The sequence below is a fragment of the Lithobates pipiens genome, unplaced genomic scaffold, assembly GCF_037356315.1.
Source record: "Lithobates pipiens isolate NorthernLeopardFrog02 unplaced genomic scaffold, aLitPip1_a1.2 Scaffold_22, whole genome shotgun sequence".
Classification (NCBI taxonomy): Eukaryota; Metazoa; Chordata; class Amphibia; order Anura; family Ranidae; genus Lithobates; species Lithobates pipiens.
In genome coordinates, this window is record NW_027507784.1 from 261,029,238 (window position 1) to 261,048,455 (window position 19,218).

Sequence of the window (19,218 nt, forward strand, 5' to 3'; positions counted from 1 at the left end):
ACGCTGGTCTGTTGTTGTGATTGCTCCGTCATTAGACAGAGCAATCGCGTGGTAACCGGCCACTATCGGATGTTTCCTGGTGCGTGCCCCATGGGGTGTGCGAGAGCAAGATTCTGTGAGGACGTCATGGACGCCCTCCCAGAATAAGCCGACTGCGCTGTAGCCATCTTTTGGCTATGGCCCAGTCGGCATGTGGTTAAAGCGATGCAGTGCCGTATTGCAAAAAATGGCTTGGTCATTGAGCAGCCAAATCTTCAGAGGGGGGGGGGGGGGTGGGGTGGTTAAAGTGGTAGTAAACTCAGTTTTATTTTTATAAGGCTTATCTGCAGATACTGTGAATATCTCCTAAACATGGTTTAGGAGATGTTCAGAGTGCATGCAGCCAGTGATGTCACCGGCGCATGTGCTCTGAAGGTCCAGCATACCGTGCCGGACCTTTAGAACTTATGCCGTAAACGGCGGGAGTGATGTTATTGTGCCTCCGGCCACTCATGTAGCCGGAGGCTGCGTATCCGGAAGGAAGCTCTCTCATCGCTCGCATTGCACCTCTAGAGGGCAATGCATACTAGCACAATATGCAATTGCCTTGCAGGGGAATTTTTTTTTATTTTCTTCAACTGCGGTTTACTACTACTTTAAGCTCAAACCGCTTCTCCTTCAATTTCAATGACTGGCATTTATCATTTTAAGCTCCCTGAAGCTGAATAGTTTCCTCTCTGTGCTAGAATTACCACTGTATTTGGTATTTGTACAATATATCGCTATCGTATATCTTCTTAAATGTCAAGTTTAATGCAAGATCAATAATTCTAGCCCTAGACCTCCTCTGTAACACAAAATATGCAACCTGTAGAATTTGTTAAATGTTGCCTATGCAGATTTTTAAGGGTAAAAGTTTGTTACCATTCTAGGAGTGGGCGCAATTTTGAAGCGTGACATGTTGGGTATCAATTTACTTGGCGTAACATCATCTTTCACAATATAAAACAATTGGGTTAACTTTACTTTTGTCTTATTTGTTGAATTCAAAATTTTTTATTTTATTTAAAAAATGTGCGCTTGTAAGATCACTGCGCAAATACGGTGTGACAGAAAGTATTGCAACAACCACCATTTTATTTTCTAGGGTGTTAGAAAAAAATATATATAATGTTTGGGGGTTCTAAGTAACTTTCTAGCAAAAAAAAATGTTTTTAACTTGTAAACACCAAATCTCAGAAGGTGGTTAATATCCTATTAATGCATGCTAATATTTGGCTCACTGTAGCTTGGCATTGCATGCTATTGCTGTGCCTGTGGTCTATTTGAACCCCCAAATCTTATTTAATCCTGGATTCCCCCAAAGGTTCTTCCCCCCCCCCTAGCGAGTAACTTGCATTCATATTTTTAGCCCCCAAATGTATTACTTTACATTTTCAACATAAAACCTAATTTGCCATGTAGTTGCCCACCCATTTATTTTATTGAGGTCCTCCTGTAAGGTTTCCATATCCTGCTGTGAAGTTACAGTGCCTTGCGAAAGTATTTGGCACCCTTGAACTTTTCAACCTTTTGCCACATTTCAGGCTGCAAACATAAAGATATAACATTTTAATTTTTTGTGAAGAATCACCAACAAGTGGGACACAATTGGGAAGTGGAACGAAATCTATTGAATATTTTAAACTTTTTTAGCAAATAAAAAACTGAAAAGTGGTGCGTGCAAAATTATTCGGCCCCTTTACTTTCAGTGCAGCAAACTCACTCCAGAAGTTCAGCGAGGATCTCTGAATGATCCAATGTTGTCCTAAATGACTGATGGTGATAAATAGAATCCACCTGTGTGTAATCAAGTCTGTATAAATGCATCTGCTCTGTGATAGTCTCAGGGTTCTGTTGAAAGCGCAGAGAGCATCATGAAGACCAAGGAACACACCAGGCAGGTCCGTAATACTGTTGTGGAGAAGTTTAAAGCCAGATTTGGATACAAAAAGATTTCCCAAGCTTTAAACATCCCAAGGAGCACTGTGCAAGCGATCATTTCGAAATGAAAGGAGTATCAGACCACTGCAAATCTACCAAGACCTGGCCGTCCCTCTAAACTTTCAGCTCAGACAAGGAGAAGACTGATCAGAGATGCAGCCAAGAGGCCCATGATCACTCTGGATGAACTGCAGAGAACTACAGCTGAGGTGGGAGAGTCTGTCCATAGGACAACAATCAGTCGTACACTGCACAAATCTGGCCTTTATGGAAGAGTGGCAAGAAGAAAGCCATTTCTCAAAGATATCCATAAAAAGTCTCGTCTAAAGTTTGCCACAAGCCACCTGGGAGACACACCAAACATGTGGAAGAAGGTGCTCTGGTCAGATGAAACCAAAATCGAACTTTTTGCCCACAATGCAAAACGATATGTTTGGCGTAAAAGCAACACAGCTCATCCCCCTCAACACACCATCCCCACTGTCAAACATGGTGGTGGCAGCATTATGGTTTGGGCCTGCTTTTCTTCAGCAGGGACAGGGAAGATGGTTAAAATTGAGGGGAAGATGGATACAGCCAAATACAGGACCATTCTGGATGAAAACCTTTTGGAGTCTGCAAAAGACCTTAAACTGGGACGGAGATTTATCTTCCAACAAGACAATGATCCCAAACATACAGCAAAATCTACAAAGGAATGGTTCACAAATAAATGTATCCAGGTGTTAGAATGGCCAAGTCAAAGTCCAGACCTGAATCCAATCGAGAATCTGTGGAAAGAGCTGAAAACTGCTGTTCATAAATGCTCTCTACCCAACCTCACTGAGCTCGAGCTGTTTTGCAAGGAAGAATAGGCAAGAATTTCAGTCTCTCGATGTGCAAAACTGATGGAGACATACCCCAAGCGACTTGTAGCTGTAATCGCAGCAAAAGGTGGCTCTACAAAGTATTAACGCAAGGGGGCCGAATAATTTTGCACGCACCACTTTTCAGTTTTTTATTAGTAAAAGAAGTTTCAAAAATCCAATAGATTTCGTTCCACTTCACAATTGTGTCCCACTTGTTGGTGATTCTTCACAAAAAATAAAAATGTTATATCTTTATGTTTGAAGCCTGAAATGTGGCAAAAGGTTGAAAAGTTCAAGGGGGCCGAATACTTTCGTAAGGCACTGTATTTCTGACAATACAAAGCTAGGCAGGGCAAACACTGAGATTGAACTATTTATGACAACCTCTTTATCATTTATGAATAAATTTAAACCAAATTGGTCCCAAGACAGAACCTTGGGGTACCCCACTTATCACGCTAGAGTGCTCGCTATTTTTCACCACCCTTTGAACATACCTCTGTAACCAGTTTTCTATCATGTGCTTACCCTATGGTCCATGCCGACAGACCTCAGTTAATTACACAATTATGGAGAACTGTATCGGATGCTTTTGCAAAGTCCAGATACACCACAGCCACAGGCCTCCCTTTATTTAGATGACAGTTCACTTCCTTCTAGAATGTTAATAGCATGGTCTGGCAAGAACGATGTTTCCTAAATCTATGCTAAATACCACAATACTGTTTTCATCAGCCAATTCTTGCATATACAGTAGTCCCTTATCATCCCCTCCAATAATTTACATACGATCGATGTTAGACTGACTAGCCTGTAGTTTCCAGGTATGTGTCTGCCCTTTTTGTAAACATTGATGCTCCCTGGGGTTTTTCAACAATCAGCTGGTAACATTTTAGTCAGTAAGATGTCCATAAAAATTAGGAACAACGTTCCGGCTATAACCTGGCTAAGTTCCTTAAGGACTCTCGGGTGTAAGCCATCAGGTCCTGGTGATTTATTTGTGTTGTTTTCACCAGGACCTGATGGCTTACACATGATTGTTAGATCTTGTCATTTAACCACTTCCCGACCGGCGCACGCCAATGTACATCGGCAGAATGGCACAGTCAGGCAAATGGGCATACCTGTACGTCCCTTTTAAATTTGCCGCCCTGCCATCGCGAGCGCGCCGCCGGTCAGGACCCCCGTGAGTCCGGTCGCGGGTCCCGCGGACTCGATTGCCGCAGACATACCCGCGATCGTCTCACTGGGTGGCTGAACTAGGAGATGCCATTGTAAACAGCATCTCCCAGTTCTGCCTAGCAACAAGTGACGCTGATCTCTGCTCCATGTGATTGGAGCAGAGATCAGTGTTCACTAAAAGAAAGCCCAGCCCCCAACAGTTAGTAACACGCCCCTAGGAACACTTAACCCCTACACTGCCACCCACTGGTTAACCCCTTCACTGCCAGTGTCATTTACACAGGAATTGCTGCATTTGTATAGCAGTGATTGCTGTATACATGACAATGGTCCCAAAAATGTCCGATGTGTCCGCCATAATGTTGCAGTCACAATAAAAATCGCTGCCATTACTAGAAAAAAAAAAATATTAATAAAAATGCCATAAAACTATCCCCTATTTTGTAAACGCTATAACTTTTGCGCAAACCAATCAATCGCTTATTGCGATATTTTTGGTAAAAAAAAAATGTAGAATAATACGTATTGGCCTAAACTGAGGGAAAAAAAATGTTTTTTTATATATTTTTGGGGGATATTTATTATAACAAAAAGCAAGCTCTATTTTTGTTTATAGCACAAAAAATAAAAACCGCAGGGGTGATCAAATACCACCAAAATAAATCTCTATTTGTGGGAAAAAAAGGACATCAATCTTGTTTGGGAGCCACGTTGCATGACCGCGCAATTGTCAGTTAAAGCGACGCAGTGCCGAATCGCAAAAATTGGTCTGGTCTTAAGCCAGCAAAATGGTCCGGGGCTTAAGTGGTTAAAAGCAATCCAATTTTCACTTACACCAGTTTCATTCATGTCCGTGTCTTGTTTCAGTTTGCAGAACTTCCCCTTTGACTAGATTGAAAAAAAAAAAAACAAGATTCAGGATTATTGATGTGTCTACATATTTTCCTAATAATTTGTAGTTTTAATACTTGATTAAATAAAAGGAAATACGACTAATAAAATGTATTATCTGATAGTACTGTATATTTCTATAATGTTTGTAACTTCTAAATTACTTTTAAAATCAATTGTGGTATAGTAGCAGCAAGGGTGTAACTTTTTAGTACAGTTATCCTTTTATATTATCCCCTCCCCTTCAGCATGGGGATTCCATAGGTAGGTATGACTGCCCAACCAGAAGTATTTGCTTGTCAGTTTTAAGCGCCTGCAGTCGCAGGTGGTGCATATAGTCGACCATAGAACTTTTGTAATCAGGAAAATGTCATGAACTTGGACAGGTAAATGCTGATGCAAAAGAGCTTGGCATTTACACAAGTACATACAGCCATGCACTTCTGTGGCTGGCTGTACATGCTACCTGCAGCTACTCAAATGTACTCTTTTTTTTTTTTTTTTTTTCTTCTACTGGTATAAAATTTCTGTGTGTCACATTTGTTAGCTTCAACCAAACTTCAAGCATCAAGTTTCTCCATTTCTCTTGTATTTCAACCAATGAGATGTACCTATTAGACTGACATAGAAATGACGTATCTTTCTGTATAAAATATTGACACCGCCCGGAAGTGTAAGAAGTAACTGATCTGAACGCTGTGTCAGAGTTTTGCTTCTAGTATGCATGCATGCATGTACACACTTTTTAATTAGAAACAGCAGCAGATAACCTTGAACTAGATTGTAGTTATTATCCATAACATTATGGGCAATACTACATTTTTTTTTTTTTTTTTTTCTTCTACTGGTATATAATTTCTGTCACATTTGTTTATTTGTAGAGCTGGACAGAAAAATGCAGAAATACATTTGCTCTGCACATCACACCAGTGTTTTTTTTGTAAACGGGGCACATATTACAAACTATTATTGTCTAGTGCAGAAAAATACAGGTGTCTGCACATAATGTTTTTTAGACTTAAAATAGCTGCTTAGGCGACACCACTATGTGTGTGTTTCCAGCCGGCTGTGTGTGTGTGTGTCCATAGACATACAGTGCACAGGAAACCATGCCCCTGTTTCTTCCTTCCAGCAATTTGACTGACAGTAGGAGGGGACATCGCTCTACTGCACTTAATACCCCCTACAGCCTAGATTGGTGAAGTGACAGTTTGTGACACCAGTGACAAGGGACTGTAGGTAAATATTTGGAGATGGGGGACTTAAAAAAAAAAAAAAAACAGAACTTTTCTATTTAATTTTTTTACCTTAATGTAGAGAATGCAAAAACACCTAGCATTTAGTACCACTTTAGGATTTTACAGACTGTTACATTTTATTGCTCTTTCATCTGGACTTTGTGATAAAGTTTTTATACGTTTGCCAGTTTGTATTTTGCCCCAGAATATGACGTGGAATTGCTTTGATATATGGTAATATCAGATATGAATTTGTGTTGTATTTCAGGGCAACGTGACAGTTTGACATGGACAGGCCTGTAGATGAAAGTGATCTAATGGTTGGGAAGTCTCAGCATATGTAATGTGAATTAGGGAATGACTTACCCTGTAGGCATAGTATGAAAATACTGTAACACAGTATACAAATAGCAGTGTACAAATGACAATTAAAAAAGTATTTCCCGCTGTAAATGTTTTCTTCTTTTCATCTGCAATGCAAAAGACATTAATTACCAAAGATTCAGTTATTTTTAGTTTCACAAATGTTGATCAACTTTTTTTTTTTTTTTTTTTTTTCCCCCCAACAAGTGGTTGTAAAAGTAGTGTTTGTGGTGTGTGTGTGTGTGTGTGTGTGTGTGTGTGTGTGTGTGTGTGGTGTTTTTTTTTTGTTTTTTTTATGCATTCTCTGTGTTAAGACAAAAACCTTGTGCACAGTAACCCCCCCCCCCCCCACCTTATACGTACATGAGCCCAAACTTTATTCAGGGCTGTGCTCAAAAGCGGTGGCTTTCTACGCTTTCTCTCCTCGCTGGACAGGGAAGCGGCAGTGAGTAGATAAGACGGGGCTGTGCTGCACTGTGTGTCTATGGGCACACACAGCATGGCTCGGGATCAAGGCCACACAAGTGTCTCCATAGCAAGCAGCTTGCAATGGGGGACTCTGCAGGGCAGGTATGTATGACATGTTGTTTAAAAAAAAAATTATGTTTATTAATATTTATCTGTGTTTTGGTATTACATGGCAATCAAATATTTGGTAACAATCTGACCTTCTCCTTAAAACTGTATGTAAAGGTAAGATTTAATTAAAAAAATGAAAAAGTACTAAAGCCAGTTTAAATCTTTATGGTTATTCTGACTATGCCTCTTTTCATTTATTTTGTCTTTAAAATATCCAGAAATACTTGGTGGTCTTGCCAGTCTTCTCCTTTTTCCTTATACAGCTTCCTTCCACTGTGTCAATGCTATCCATGGTAGTGTTAACAGTAATGCACAATTCAGCTAGCAAAGGGAACAGCAGGAAGCCATGCAAAAACATAGTGAGCCTACACTTACTAAATAAGCCTGTGATGTCACAGGCTGATCCGGCTATAGTCTTGCCCTTTCCTCAGTGAGTGACAGTGGTTCCTGTGTGGTAACTTACTGTAGGCGTAGAGGTGTACAATAACCTACTGATTTTCTTTATTGTACATCATGGGACACAGAGCCTTAAGTAATTAATTAAGGTGTTATAAGCCACCTTCAGGTGTTGACACTGATATACCCAAGCAAGGAAGTTCACTCCCTATATAACCCCTCCTCCTTCCAGGAGCGCATCAGTTTTTTTGCCAGTGTATAAGATGTTGGTCACGAGTGAAGATGTGCTCTGCGGAGCTCCAGGAGAGATCCATGCTGGATTTAAATAGCCTCCATACTCCAAATCCATCCAAAGTGCCACTGAGGATGGTACCTGGGGCCTTGTATCTAAACAGGCCTTTAGAGGGCTTCCTACACAACAAGCTCGGGATTTGAACTATCAAAAGCATTATTAAAGATTCTATTCACCAGGTGTCCCGCCTTATGCTTATGCATATGCATAGAATCCTGTGGTTTATAAATTGGTCAGCTGAAACACCATGAAAAGACCTCCTAACTGGGCTCCCTTTTCATGGGGAGCGACTATTTGGAGAAGACTTGGACAAAAATATCCAAACAATTTTTAGTGGGAAAGGTACACTCTTGCCAGTCAAAAGAAAGTATAAACGGTCTTCATTTAAGCGGGCTCTTTCCCCCAGGCCAGGGGCTTCCACCTCTAGGCAGGGGCGACTGCCTCCGCATTCAGACCCAGGCTCAAAGGAAGTCTTGGGAAACCTGTAAAGCAAAATCCTAAAGCCGCCTCATGAAGAGGCAACCCCCCTCACCAAGGTGGGGGGGAAGACTTCTGCAGTTTTCAGAAATCTGGAAAGAAGAAATTCAGGACAGATGGGTCATCTCCACAGTAACGCCGAGGTACAAGCTAGAATTTCGGGACTTTCCACTGTCTCGCTTCCTGAGGTCAAGCGTTTCCAAAGAAAAGACAATTTCTGTTTCAGGCACTAGGCAGATTAATATCTCAAGGGTTGATCATATAGATCCTCACAAAAGGGCAAGGTTTGGGGTTTTATTCAAACCTTTTTATGGTACCGAATGTCAGACCCATTCTAGATCTAAAAAAAAATCTAAATCCGTTCCTGAAAATCTGCTCCTTTCGCATTGAAATGATCAGGTCAGTAGTTTCTATCCTCCTAGGAGGAGAACTCCTGGCATCATTCGATATCGGGGGTGCATATCCCTATATTTCCCACTCATCAAAAGTTTCTGCGGTTCGAATTGGAACAGCAGCAGTTTGTTTGTAGCCCTTCCCTTCGGGCTGGCCCCACCTCTAGCCAGGCTAAGGGCACAGGTCATAACAGTCGTAGCGTACCTAGACTTACTAATGGATAAGTCTTGGATCATTTGGAGCAAAGTGTATGCACTACAACCAACCGTCTGAAAAGTTGGGTTGGATTCTCAACCTAGAGAAATCTTCTGTAAATACTGCTAAAAAGCCTGGAGTACCTGGGTCTGATCATAGACACAGCCCAGGAAAAGGTGTTTTTGCCTCAGGCAAAGATCAACTCCATAAGAGAGCTGGTGCGGATGGTCAGGTCAAATGGCGATCCCTCCATTTGCATGAGGTGGCTTCATTCAAAGCAGTTCCCTATGCCCAGTTTCATTCAAAACTGTTCTAAAACGGTATCCTGTCTGCTTGGAACAAAACCAATTTAAGCTTTAGACTTGCCAATGCAGCTGTCCCCAAGAGTGTCTCAAAGCCTCACTTGGTGGTCGCTAACCCAGAATCTGTTGAAAGGAATATCCTTCAGACAAATCATCTGGAAAGTGGTATGACAGATTCCAGCATTTCAGGCTGGGGAGCAGTACTAGAAAAGACAACTTTTCAGGGACAGTGGTCAAGAACCGAAATAACTTTGCTCATCAATATCTTAGAGATTCAGGCAGTACATCTGGCTCTAAAGGCCTGGACTTTCAGGTTATGGGATTGTCCTGTCAGGATTCAATCCGACAATGCCACAGCTGTGGCCTATATCAGTTACCAAGGTCTCTCAGCGCAGAGAGAGGTGAACCATATTCTAACTTGGGCAGAAAGGACTGTTCCATGTCTATCGGCAGGCTTTGGATTTGGCAGGTGGACTACTTGAGTCGCCAGCACTTATTCCCAGGGAAATGATCTCTTCACTCCGACATATTTCAAACTGTTTGCCAAAGATGGGGGACTCAGGATGTAGATATCTTTTTAGTGTCCAGTTTCAACATGAAGTTAGTCAACTTTGTGGCCAGAACAAGGGATCCATTCGCATGCAGAATGAATGCATTGGTGACCCCGTGGGATCAGTTCTCACCTGATTTTTGCATTTCCTCCTATTCAGTTACTGCTGACTTCTTTACAGGCTCAAGCTGGAAAGAAAGCCGGAATTCTGATGGCACCAGCATGGCCCAGAAGGTCATGGTATGCAGAAGTCGTAAAGATGGCAGTAGAGGACCCATGGTCCCTCCCACTATGGCCAGATCTGCTCTCACAGGGACCGATATTCCATCCTTCCTTACGGTTTCTAAATTTAATGGCATGGCTATTGAAGCCCACATTCTGAAGAAACGTGGGCTTTCCGGGTCCATTATCTCTACCCTGATTAATGCAAGGAAGCCAGCTTCCAGAACTATATATTATAGTCTCTGGAGGGCTTATGCTTCCTGGTGTGAATCCAAGGGTTGTCACCCTTGGAGATAAATCATAGGCAGAATTCTTGCTTTTCTGCATTTAGGGGTAGACATTAAATTGGCCTTGAGTACTATTAAAGGATCAGCTTTATCTGTCTTATTTCAAAGACAACTTGCTACTCATTCTTTGGTCCAGGGTTTTTATACAAGGGGTGACGTGGCTTAATCCCCCCCCGTCAAACCTCCCTTGAACTCTTGGGACTTGAGCTTAGTTTTGTTTGTGTCACAGAAACAGCCATTTGAACAAATACAACATATTCCCTTAGTCCTTTTGACAAAAGTTGGTATTTTGGTTGCTATATCCTCAACAAGGAGGGTTTCAAAATTGGCTGCTCTTTCTTGTAAAGAGCCATATTGATTATTCATGCAGACAGAGTGGTGTTAAGCCCTCGTCCAGGCTTTTTGCCAAAAGTGGTCTCAGGTTTCCACCTGAACCAAGATATTGTCCTGCCATTGTTTTTTTCCAAAACCATGTTCCAGGTAAGAAAGTTCACTACATTGTCTTGATGTAGTGAGAGTAGTGAAAATCTATTCTATTTGAAGACAACTGCTCAGATTCATAAGACTGATGTCTTATTTATTCTGCCAGAGGGTCCTAAGTGGATTTGGCAAGTTATAATTCAAACTTATGATTTAAGGGGTAAGATTCCCTCTTTTCAAGTTAACGCACACTCTACCAGGGCGGTTAGTGCTTCTTGGGCAGTACGTCATCAGGCTCAGATCTGTAAGGCTGCAACTTGGTCTTCAGTGCATACATTCACAAAATTATATCAAGTGAATAAGGAGGCATGAGGCCATCAGCTTTGGGCGCAGTGTACTGCAGGCAACAGTATAGGTCCTCAAGTCTGTGCGTACCCTGCAGGTTGTTTCTCCCTCCCCTCACGTAGCATTGCTATGGGACGTCCCTTTAAGTAATTAAGGCTCTGTGTCCCATGATGTACGATAAAGAAAATAGGATTTTTATAAGAGCTTACCTCTAAAATCCTTTTTCTTGGAGTACATCATGGGCCGCCCTTCTTTTGGGATTTAAGTATATTGCTTTGCTACAAAAACTGATGTGCTCCTGGAAGGAGGAGGGGCTATATAGGGAGTAAATTCCTTGATTGGTTATACTAGTGTCAATACCTGAAGGTGGCCTAAAACCCATTTAGGGGGTCAGTCCTCGGTCGCTCCGGTGGTGTCCATGGCTCAGAGGTTGGGACTCCACACTGTGCACGTCAGCAGGAGTCATCAGGTGCTTAAGAACGGGGCGTGGCTTAAGCACTCACGTTCGGAGCATGCATACTCCTTTGCTGGGTGTGCACGGACACTACCAGAGCAACCGAGGACTGACCTTTCACCTCAGCCCAGCCGGAAACCGGAGGATAATCCAGGACAGCCCAAAGAACTATCAAAATGTGAGTTGACATTTTAAGCACATTAAAGCCTTTTTAACTAAGTTATTACTCTTAGAGCGGCGCTACAATGTCATGAATGAAGTGTACATTTTTTACACCTCAGTTTGCACAAAACAAAAACAAAAAAAAAGTAAAAAAACAAAAAGGGAGCCCTGTGATGCACTGAATTGTGCACCACACTGCCCCCTACTGCAGCCAGCAGTAAACTGCCAAAACAGTAAAGCACTCTGGCAGCTTTCTGTTCCCATGTTGTGAATTCTTGCACGGCTCAGTTCCTAAAGGGCGCAGAATGTTACCGACCTGTGGCCCGGGGGTTGGCGGCCCCTGCTATACAATGCTGAGCAATACATCATGATTCACATTCACGCACACTTTAACTTTAAAAAAAAAAAAAACTGCAATGCATATGCACGTTTGGGCTGCTTGATTATTTGCACTTATCTGTGCATTACAAAATTGGAACAATGAAGGCTTGGCCAAGTTTTTTCCAGCTGTTTTACTCATGAAGATCTAAGCCCTATTTAAATCAGTGATTTTAGAGCCTAACTCCAGCCAATCTTTTTGTTCTGCAGTTGTGAAGAGTCTGTCAGATATTCTCTTCTGTGTGACCCCTTTGGGGAGACATCCCCTCACTGTGCAGGCTGTCGAAGATGTGGGGGGATTTGTCACCAGGCAGAAAAGCACACATGGCAATAAAAGATTTTGATACATTATAATCCTTTCTCTTTCCTCTAAGGAGATTGTGTTTGTGTCTGTCTTCATCCTGTTGAAAAAGTTTTAAAAACAAAATCAAAACATTTGACTGGAGTTGGGCTTCAACCTTTAAACTGCACAGGAGCCATCCAAGGGGGAGCAGGTACCTGGTTATGACAGGTACCTGCTCCCACTTCTGGCTCAGTTCACTGTGGTAAACTGAGTTGGAAGTTCGGCCCCCCTTCCTTCCCCTGCTGCTGGCCTATTCACAAATACGCAGTAGGAAACCGGCAGTGAAGCCGCAAGGTTTCCCTTATTCAAGATGGTGGAGGCGGCAGCACCCGATTTCGAAAAATCGGCTTGGGTGAGTGAGGGCACCACTTGATTCCTGGACAGGTAAGTGCCCTAATATTAAAAGTCAGCTGCCACAGTATTGTAGCTGCTAACTTTTAGGCTGCATTCACACCTGAGCTTTTCAGTCTTGCGTTTTTACCGCAATTTTGACACGTTTTTGCCACAATTTTGTTCAGGTCAGCAATGCAAAAGGCAGAAAAACTCCTGCAATGTGCCCCAAAGAAGCTTGTGTTCTTTTTTGAGCTTAGGGCGTTTTTTTCAGGCGTTTTGCTTCAGGTGACAAAACGCTCAGATGTGAACCGGTGCCATTGAAATGAATGGGATTTTGCTTGTTGGGCATTTTTCAGGTGTTTGTTCGGGCATTTATAGGCTGAAAACGCTAAGCTGTAAATGCATCCTTAATGTTTTCTGAATGAGCCTGGAGTGCCTCTTTAAAGGGGTTGTGTAAACTCTTGTGTTTTTTTTTGTTTTTTTTCATCGTAACCGATTGCTGACCAGCGCATGACACTGTATATCAGCACAATGGCACGGCTGTGCAAATCGGCGTACCTGTATGTCCTCTTTAAGACGCGGCATTGTGGGTGCACTCCAGCCACGTACTCCGGGACCATGCGCGCGATCGTGTCACGGAGTGGCAGAACGGGGAACTGCCTGTAAACAAGGCATTTCCCTGTTCTGCCTAGCAGCATGACAGGGATCTATTGCTCCCTGTCATCTATTGCTCCCTGTTCTGCCTAGCAGCATGACAGGGATCTATTGCTCCCTGTCATCTATTGCTCCCTGTTCTGCCTAGCAGCATGACAGGGATCTATTGCTCCCTGTCATCGGCAGCAGTGATCTCATGTTGTAGTGAGCCTACCCCCCTACAGTTAGAATCTCTTCCTAGGACACACTTAACTCCTTGATCGCCCCCTAGTGTTTAACCCCGTTCCTGCCAGTGTTAATCGGTGCATTTTTATGGCACCGATTGGTGTATACATGACTGGTCCCAAAATAGTTGTCGCAAGCTATTCTATATAGGCTTATTGCAATTTTTTTACCAAAAATATGTAGAACACATATTGGCCTAAACTGAGAAATGGGTTTTTCTATATATAGTTTGGGGATATTTATTATAGCAAAAAAGTAAAACATGTAGCGCTTTTTTTTTTTTTTTTCTAAATTGTCACTTTTTTTTTTTGTTTATAGCGCAAAAAATAAAAACCGCAGAGGTGATCATATACCACCAAATGAAAGCTCTATTTGTGTGAAAAAAAAACGTAAATTTTGTTTGGGTGCAACGTTGCACGACCGCGCAATTGTCAGTTAAAGCGACGCATTGCCATATCGCAAAAAGTGCCCTGGTCAGGAAGGGGGTAAATTCTTCTGGGGCTGAAGTCGTTAATGCATCCTATGCATAGGATAGATAACAGCACAGCCATTGACTGCCGCTGCTCTCAATCAGATCCAATGACGCAGGCGCTGGGGAGCACACCCGCAAGGTAAACCCCCCCCCCCCCCCCCAGGAGAATGCTTCTCCTAGGGGGTTATCTGATAGGAGGAGCCGTGAGAGCCACTGATGGACCCCAGGAGCCGAGGATTGGAGCCACTGTGCAAAACGAGCTGCACAGTGGAGGTAAGTATAACATGTTTGTTATTTAAAAAAAAAAAAAAAAAAAAGATGAAGCCTTACAATCCCTCACTTTAGAGAGATTTCCATTCACTTACTCTTGTGTCTGCTGGACAAGAAGTGAAGGAATGTATAAATATAGTTTTCTTTTTCAGCCCCCCCCCCCCTCCTTTTTTTTTTTTTTTGTAACTCTGCAAATAAATTTCCTGTCCTAGGGTAACCACACACTGTGGTTGCTCTGTGCCTGTGGAGTTGTCCCTCTAGGCTGCTTTCCTGATTTGAACTACAAACACCTCCCCTGTGCTTTGTAGCTTGTGAAAGCCAATCATATTGTTTGAGATCTTAGTTTGTGCACAGGGATTTACAGGGACACAAGAATACTAATATTGCTACGGTAGTGCTTTCACATCTAAGAACTACTAAGCAATTTGTACAGTTTTTGTTGTAGGGGTTAGAGCCTGCTCTGACCACCAGAGGGCATATTTGTTCATTTATTAAAAAAGGAAACTGATTGTTTTTTTATTTACCAAGTTATTATGTGCCAACATATGCGATTGCTCAGATATGTTTGCTTTCTTAACCACTTAAGCCCCGGCTGGCCAAAGCCTTTTTGCAATTTGGCACTGCACTGCTTTAACTGGTAATTGCGCGGTCATGCAATGTTATACCCAAACAAAATTTACGTCCTTTTTTCCAACAAATAGAGCTTTCTTTTGATGGTAATTGATTGCCTCTGCGATATGATTTTATGCAATATAAATGGAAAGGCTGAAAATTTTGAAAAATATATATATATTTTCTACTTTTTGTTATAAGAAAAATCCAATAAACTCAATTTTAGTCATACATTTAGGCCAAAATGTATTCAGCCACATGTGTTTGGTAAAAAAAAAAAATGTCAATAGCGTATATATTGGTTTGCGCAAAAGTTGTAGCGTAGGAAATTGCTAAGAGGCATGTTGAGGCCATTGGATAACTTTTTTTCTTTTTTTTTTTTTTATTTTTTTTTTTTTATATATATATATATTTTTTGTTTGTTTTTTTTTTTTTTTTTTTTACACTTTTATTTGTAACTGTATCGGTTTGGTTCCAGGTTCTGGTCTCTCAAAATGCGATGGCATCTTGGGAGACCCTGTGAAAGTGTGTCCTAGTCTGTGCAATGCTGTACCCTACTCTAAAACTCAACTAGTGTATCGTAGTGCTCAAAACATTCATCAATGCAAAGACCAGGATTGTCCGAACAGGAGGGACAATAATAGCGGGTGTCAGGCCTATATCCGCGCTTTCTACAGACACGTCATTTTCTCTGGGGGGGCTCGTTTGGTAGGGGTACTCGGGAATACATAAGGAAAAGGCCTTTTATGCAGCTGGCTTACTGCATTTGGTTGGGGAAGGTGAGGTGGAGCACTGTCTGGAAACAGAAGGGCTCTGATGATCTCTTCCTGGAATTTAAGGAAGGATCCAGTCCATCCTGAAGCTCTGTATAGCACATGAGCGTTCAGCAAAGCCAATTGATATAAATAGATACTTTTTTTTGTACCAGCGTCTGACCTTAAGGGCAACTAGGTACGGTACCAACAACTGGTCGTTGAGGTCCACCCCTCCCATATTTTGGTTATATTCATGAGGGATTTCTCCACAACACCAGTCGCCATAGTAATTTGGACCGTCGTGTCTGCATGAAGGGAGGTAGGAACGAAAACGTTCTTATCTCTCCACTTCATAGCGAGCAAGTTATTACATTTCAAGCAGGCTCTCTCCCCCAGCCTAAGATGGGAATCTACAAGCCGCTGGGGAAAGCCCTGACGATACGGTCGCACGGTGCCACTTGCTCCAATCTGATGAGCAAACAAGTGACTAAAAAGTGGCTCGCTCGTGTAATAATAATTTTCCACGTACAAGTGGTACCCCTTTCCGAATGAGGGTGACACCAAGTCGCTAGTATAGATCTGATCAGATATCGATCCGTTCAGACACTATGCCTCTAAGGGAGGTGTATGCTGCATGCGTGGGTGTTAGCAGTACTGGCACTAACCTGGCGCTGCCTGGGGTGACGCAGACCCTATCTGACCCTAAAACCTAACTTATATCGCCCGCCAGGCGATCAGGGGTTTTAACCTTTATTATTAATAAACGGCGGATGCCCTGACACTATAAAAAAACAAACTAACCAGCGTCACCCATAACAGTTATAAGGTGATCACTGGTGAAAGGGTTAACTAGGGAGCAATCGGGGGGGGGGGGGGTTTAAAACTTTTACTAGGTAGTATATTAGTGTACCTGACGCTATAAAAAGCTGACGATGAACATAAATACTTACCTGGCTAACTAGCATCACCTGTGACACTAATACAGCAATCAGAAAAAAGATTGCTTAGTTAAAGGGGGGTTATCCAGGGGTTAAACCTTTATTAGGGGGGTACCCTAGACCTAAAGGGGCCTACCACTAACTGCCCTACCACTTATAACAGTCACAAATGATACCAATGCAGTAATCTGTAAAAAACAAAAAAGTGTTTTTGGGGTCACTGTGGGGGGGGGGGGGGATTATGGGGTAATTTAGTGTGCCTGCGTGTTCTACTGTTGGTGTAGTGTTGGTGCAGTCTTACATGGATGTCTTTTCCCCTTGGAAGCCGTAACGAAAAAGCTTCACAAGGAGCGATGACATCACTTCCTCTGCTTCTGTTTACATTACAGAAGCAGAAGAAGCTTCTCATTAGCCGGGAGCGATCGCGAGGGGGTGGCCATGAATCAGTGGCCTCCACTTCAGTATGGATCACTCCTGAAGCTATTCCGACCGCCACGGGCGGGGGGGGGGGGGGGTGCTGATTGAGCCCCCCTCCCGCTGGGAGGCAGGGAAGTACAGGTGCGCCCATATGCCTGCCTGGGCCATTCTGCCAACGTACATCTGCGTGCGGTGGTTGGCAACTGGTTAAGTTATATTAACTAAAGATACAACAATATTCTTTGTTAATCAGAAAGGTCTTCTTTATTTTTTATTTTTTTAAATGGATTGGAAAGAAGGGCACAGGCAGGACAAGCCAGTGGCAGATGCAAAATAGATGCTTGTTATAAGAAGTCAACTTGTGTCACTAGAGAGATTAGCAGTGTATTAGGAGGGGGTTGGGTATGGAATGGGGAGGTCTACTTTAACAAACATGGATCTTTAGGGACTGATAAAAAAACTCTTACCTGACACATCTAGTGTTCCTTCTCCAATATTCTGTGATGTAAGTTTCTGATTTCTGGGTGTTATGCCACAAATATATATCCCACTGTCCTGCATGGTTACATTTTTAATTTCCAGATGGACTCGATTAGTATCGTTGCTGTGAATGAACCGATCACTACCTGTGGTCAGGTTTTCATGGCTGGAAACAAGATAACGAAACCAAAATACCTGCATATTTGGGCAGTTTTTGGCGTCATACCAACATGATAATTTAATAGTTTTCCAACATTCGGTTACTTTGTTTTTTTCTTCCATGGTCACCTGACAGCCTTTGACACCTGGTGGTGACAAGAAACATAATTATTTTACATTGGTGAGCAGTTGTAAAGTTTGTCATAGATGGCTGATTGGACATGTAGGCATGGGAATCAATTGAGCTGTTCCTAAAAGACACCTGTATGTTTGGTACAGTTACCCATCAGACACCCTCCCTGTTACCCCTTAAGTATTATACTTGCCTGCCCACCCCCCTACCCTCCTGCTGAGGCTTTTGCTGTATGTTCAACCCAGCACTGCAAAGCCTCCTTTTCTAAAGCCATGTTCTAATTCTCTCACTTGTGCACTATAATCTGCAATAATTCATATTTAAAGGGCATTTACAGCTCATTGCAGTGCCCAGCTACTTGGAGGTGCCGCTTGCTATGGCATACCAGTGCCACTTGAGTAACGTTTGTGTCTTTATGCATACTGTAAACAGTAAATATATTTTATACCTGATAACAATAAGTGAATATGAATATTTCATTCCTTAGTTACAATTTTGGTGTTTGAGTTCCTACACTGTGAGGCAACCTAAAGGGTAACTCTATTTTCATGAGGGGAAAAAAATGGCAAAAAAATATATAATTAGGGCTGAAACAACTAATCAATTACGAAATGAATCGATTAATCAACCAGTAACATAATGGGGTTAAAAAAAACTAAAATGAGCCCTTTATTGTACAAAAAGAGCAAATAATCGCTACTGTAAATATTACTTTCACAGTTCTACAGTAAAAAAATGAACCCCTTCCAGTAGTGATTATCTGCTTTTTTTTCTACTATAAAGGGCTAATTTTAGTTTGTTTTTTTAACCCCATTATATTACTAAATATCTTAGACCTGGTTCACATCTGTGTGTTTATTGGTGCTTTTTGCAGAAACGCACTACAGTTCATTTACATAGTTTCCTATGGGACATGTTCACATCTGAAAGGGTCAGGGACTTTTAACGCAAAATGGTACTTTATTGGTTCAATATACTTCAATGGAGAAGCTGCAGAAAAGCATGTAGTGCATTTTTGCAGCAATTTGTGTTTTTTAATCTGCCCAAAAAAAAGGCAAAAATGCAAATTGCAGTAAAATCACGTGCATAAAAATCAAAACGCACAGCAAAAACAGATCAGAAGCAAACTGCATAGGTGTGTACCGAGCCTTATGTTGGCCACACAGATCAATTTTCAGGTGAAAATATTCAGATGAAAATCTTTGTACATTCACTGAATGAAAGAATTTTGTTTGAAATTTTCACTTGTTTTTAACATTCTGTTTTTAAAATGAATGTAATTTCTGAATGAAAACCACATACATTGTCTGAAAATTCCTTTGACTAAGAAGTTTTCTATTTACAAATTTTCCCGTCACTGTGGTTGAAAATTAACGTAAATTTTACCCGCTTTTTTTTTTTTTTTTAAGGTTATTAACCACTTACAGACCGGACCATTTTGCTGGTCAAAGACCAGACCACTTCTTGCGATTCGGCACTGCGTCGCTTTAA

The 19,218-nt window shown here is 41.9% G+C and overlaps 2 protein-coding genes across 2 annotated transcripts in view; one reads left to right on the forward strand and one right to left on the reverse strand.

Annotated features, from left to right (window-relative positions):
- METTL9 (methyltransferase 9, His-X-His N1(pi)-histidine) overlaps positions 1 to 19,218 on the forward strand; it is an 89,008-nt gene that overhangs the window by 45,811 nt on the left and 23,979 nt on the right. The window lies entirely within an intron of this gene.
- IGSF6 (immunoglobulin superfamily member 6) overlaps positions 1 to 19,218 on the reverse strand; it is a 39,184-nt gene that overhangs the window by 3,484 nt on the left and 16,482 nt on the right. Inside the window, exons 2-4 of the mRNA XM_077449008.1 lie at positions 17,423 to 17,740; positions 6,488 to 6,591; positions 4,827 to 4,880 (exon numbers count right to left, since the gene is read on the reverse strand). Coding sequence (XP_077305134.1) covers positions 4,827 to 4,880; positions 6,488 to 6,591; positions 17,423 to 17,740 — 476 coding nt within the window. The remainder of the gene's footprint in view (positions 1 to 4,826; positions 4,881 to 6,487; positions 6,592 to 17,422; positions 17,741 to 19,218) is intronic.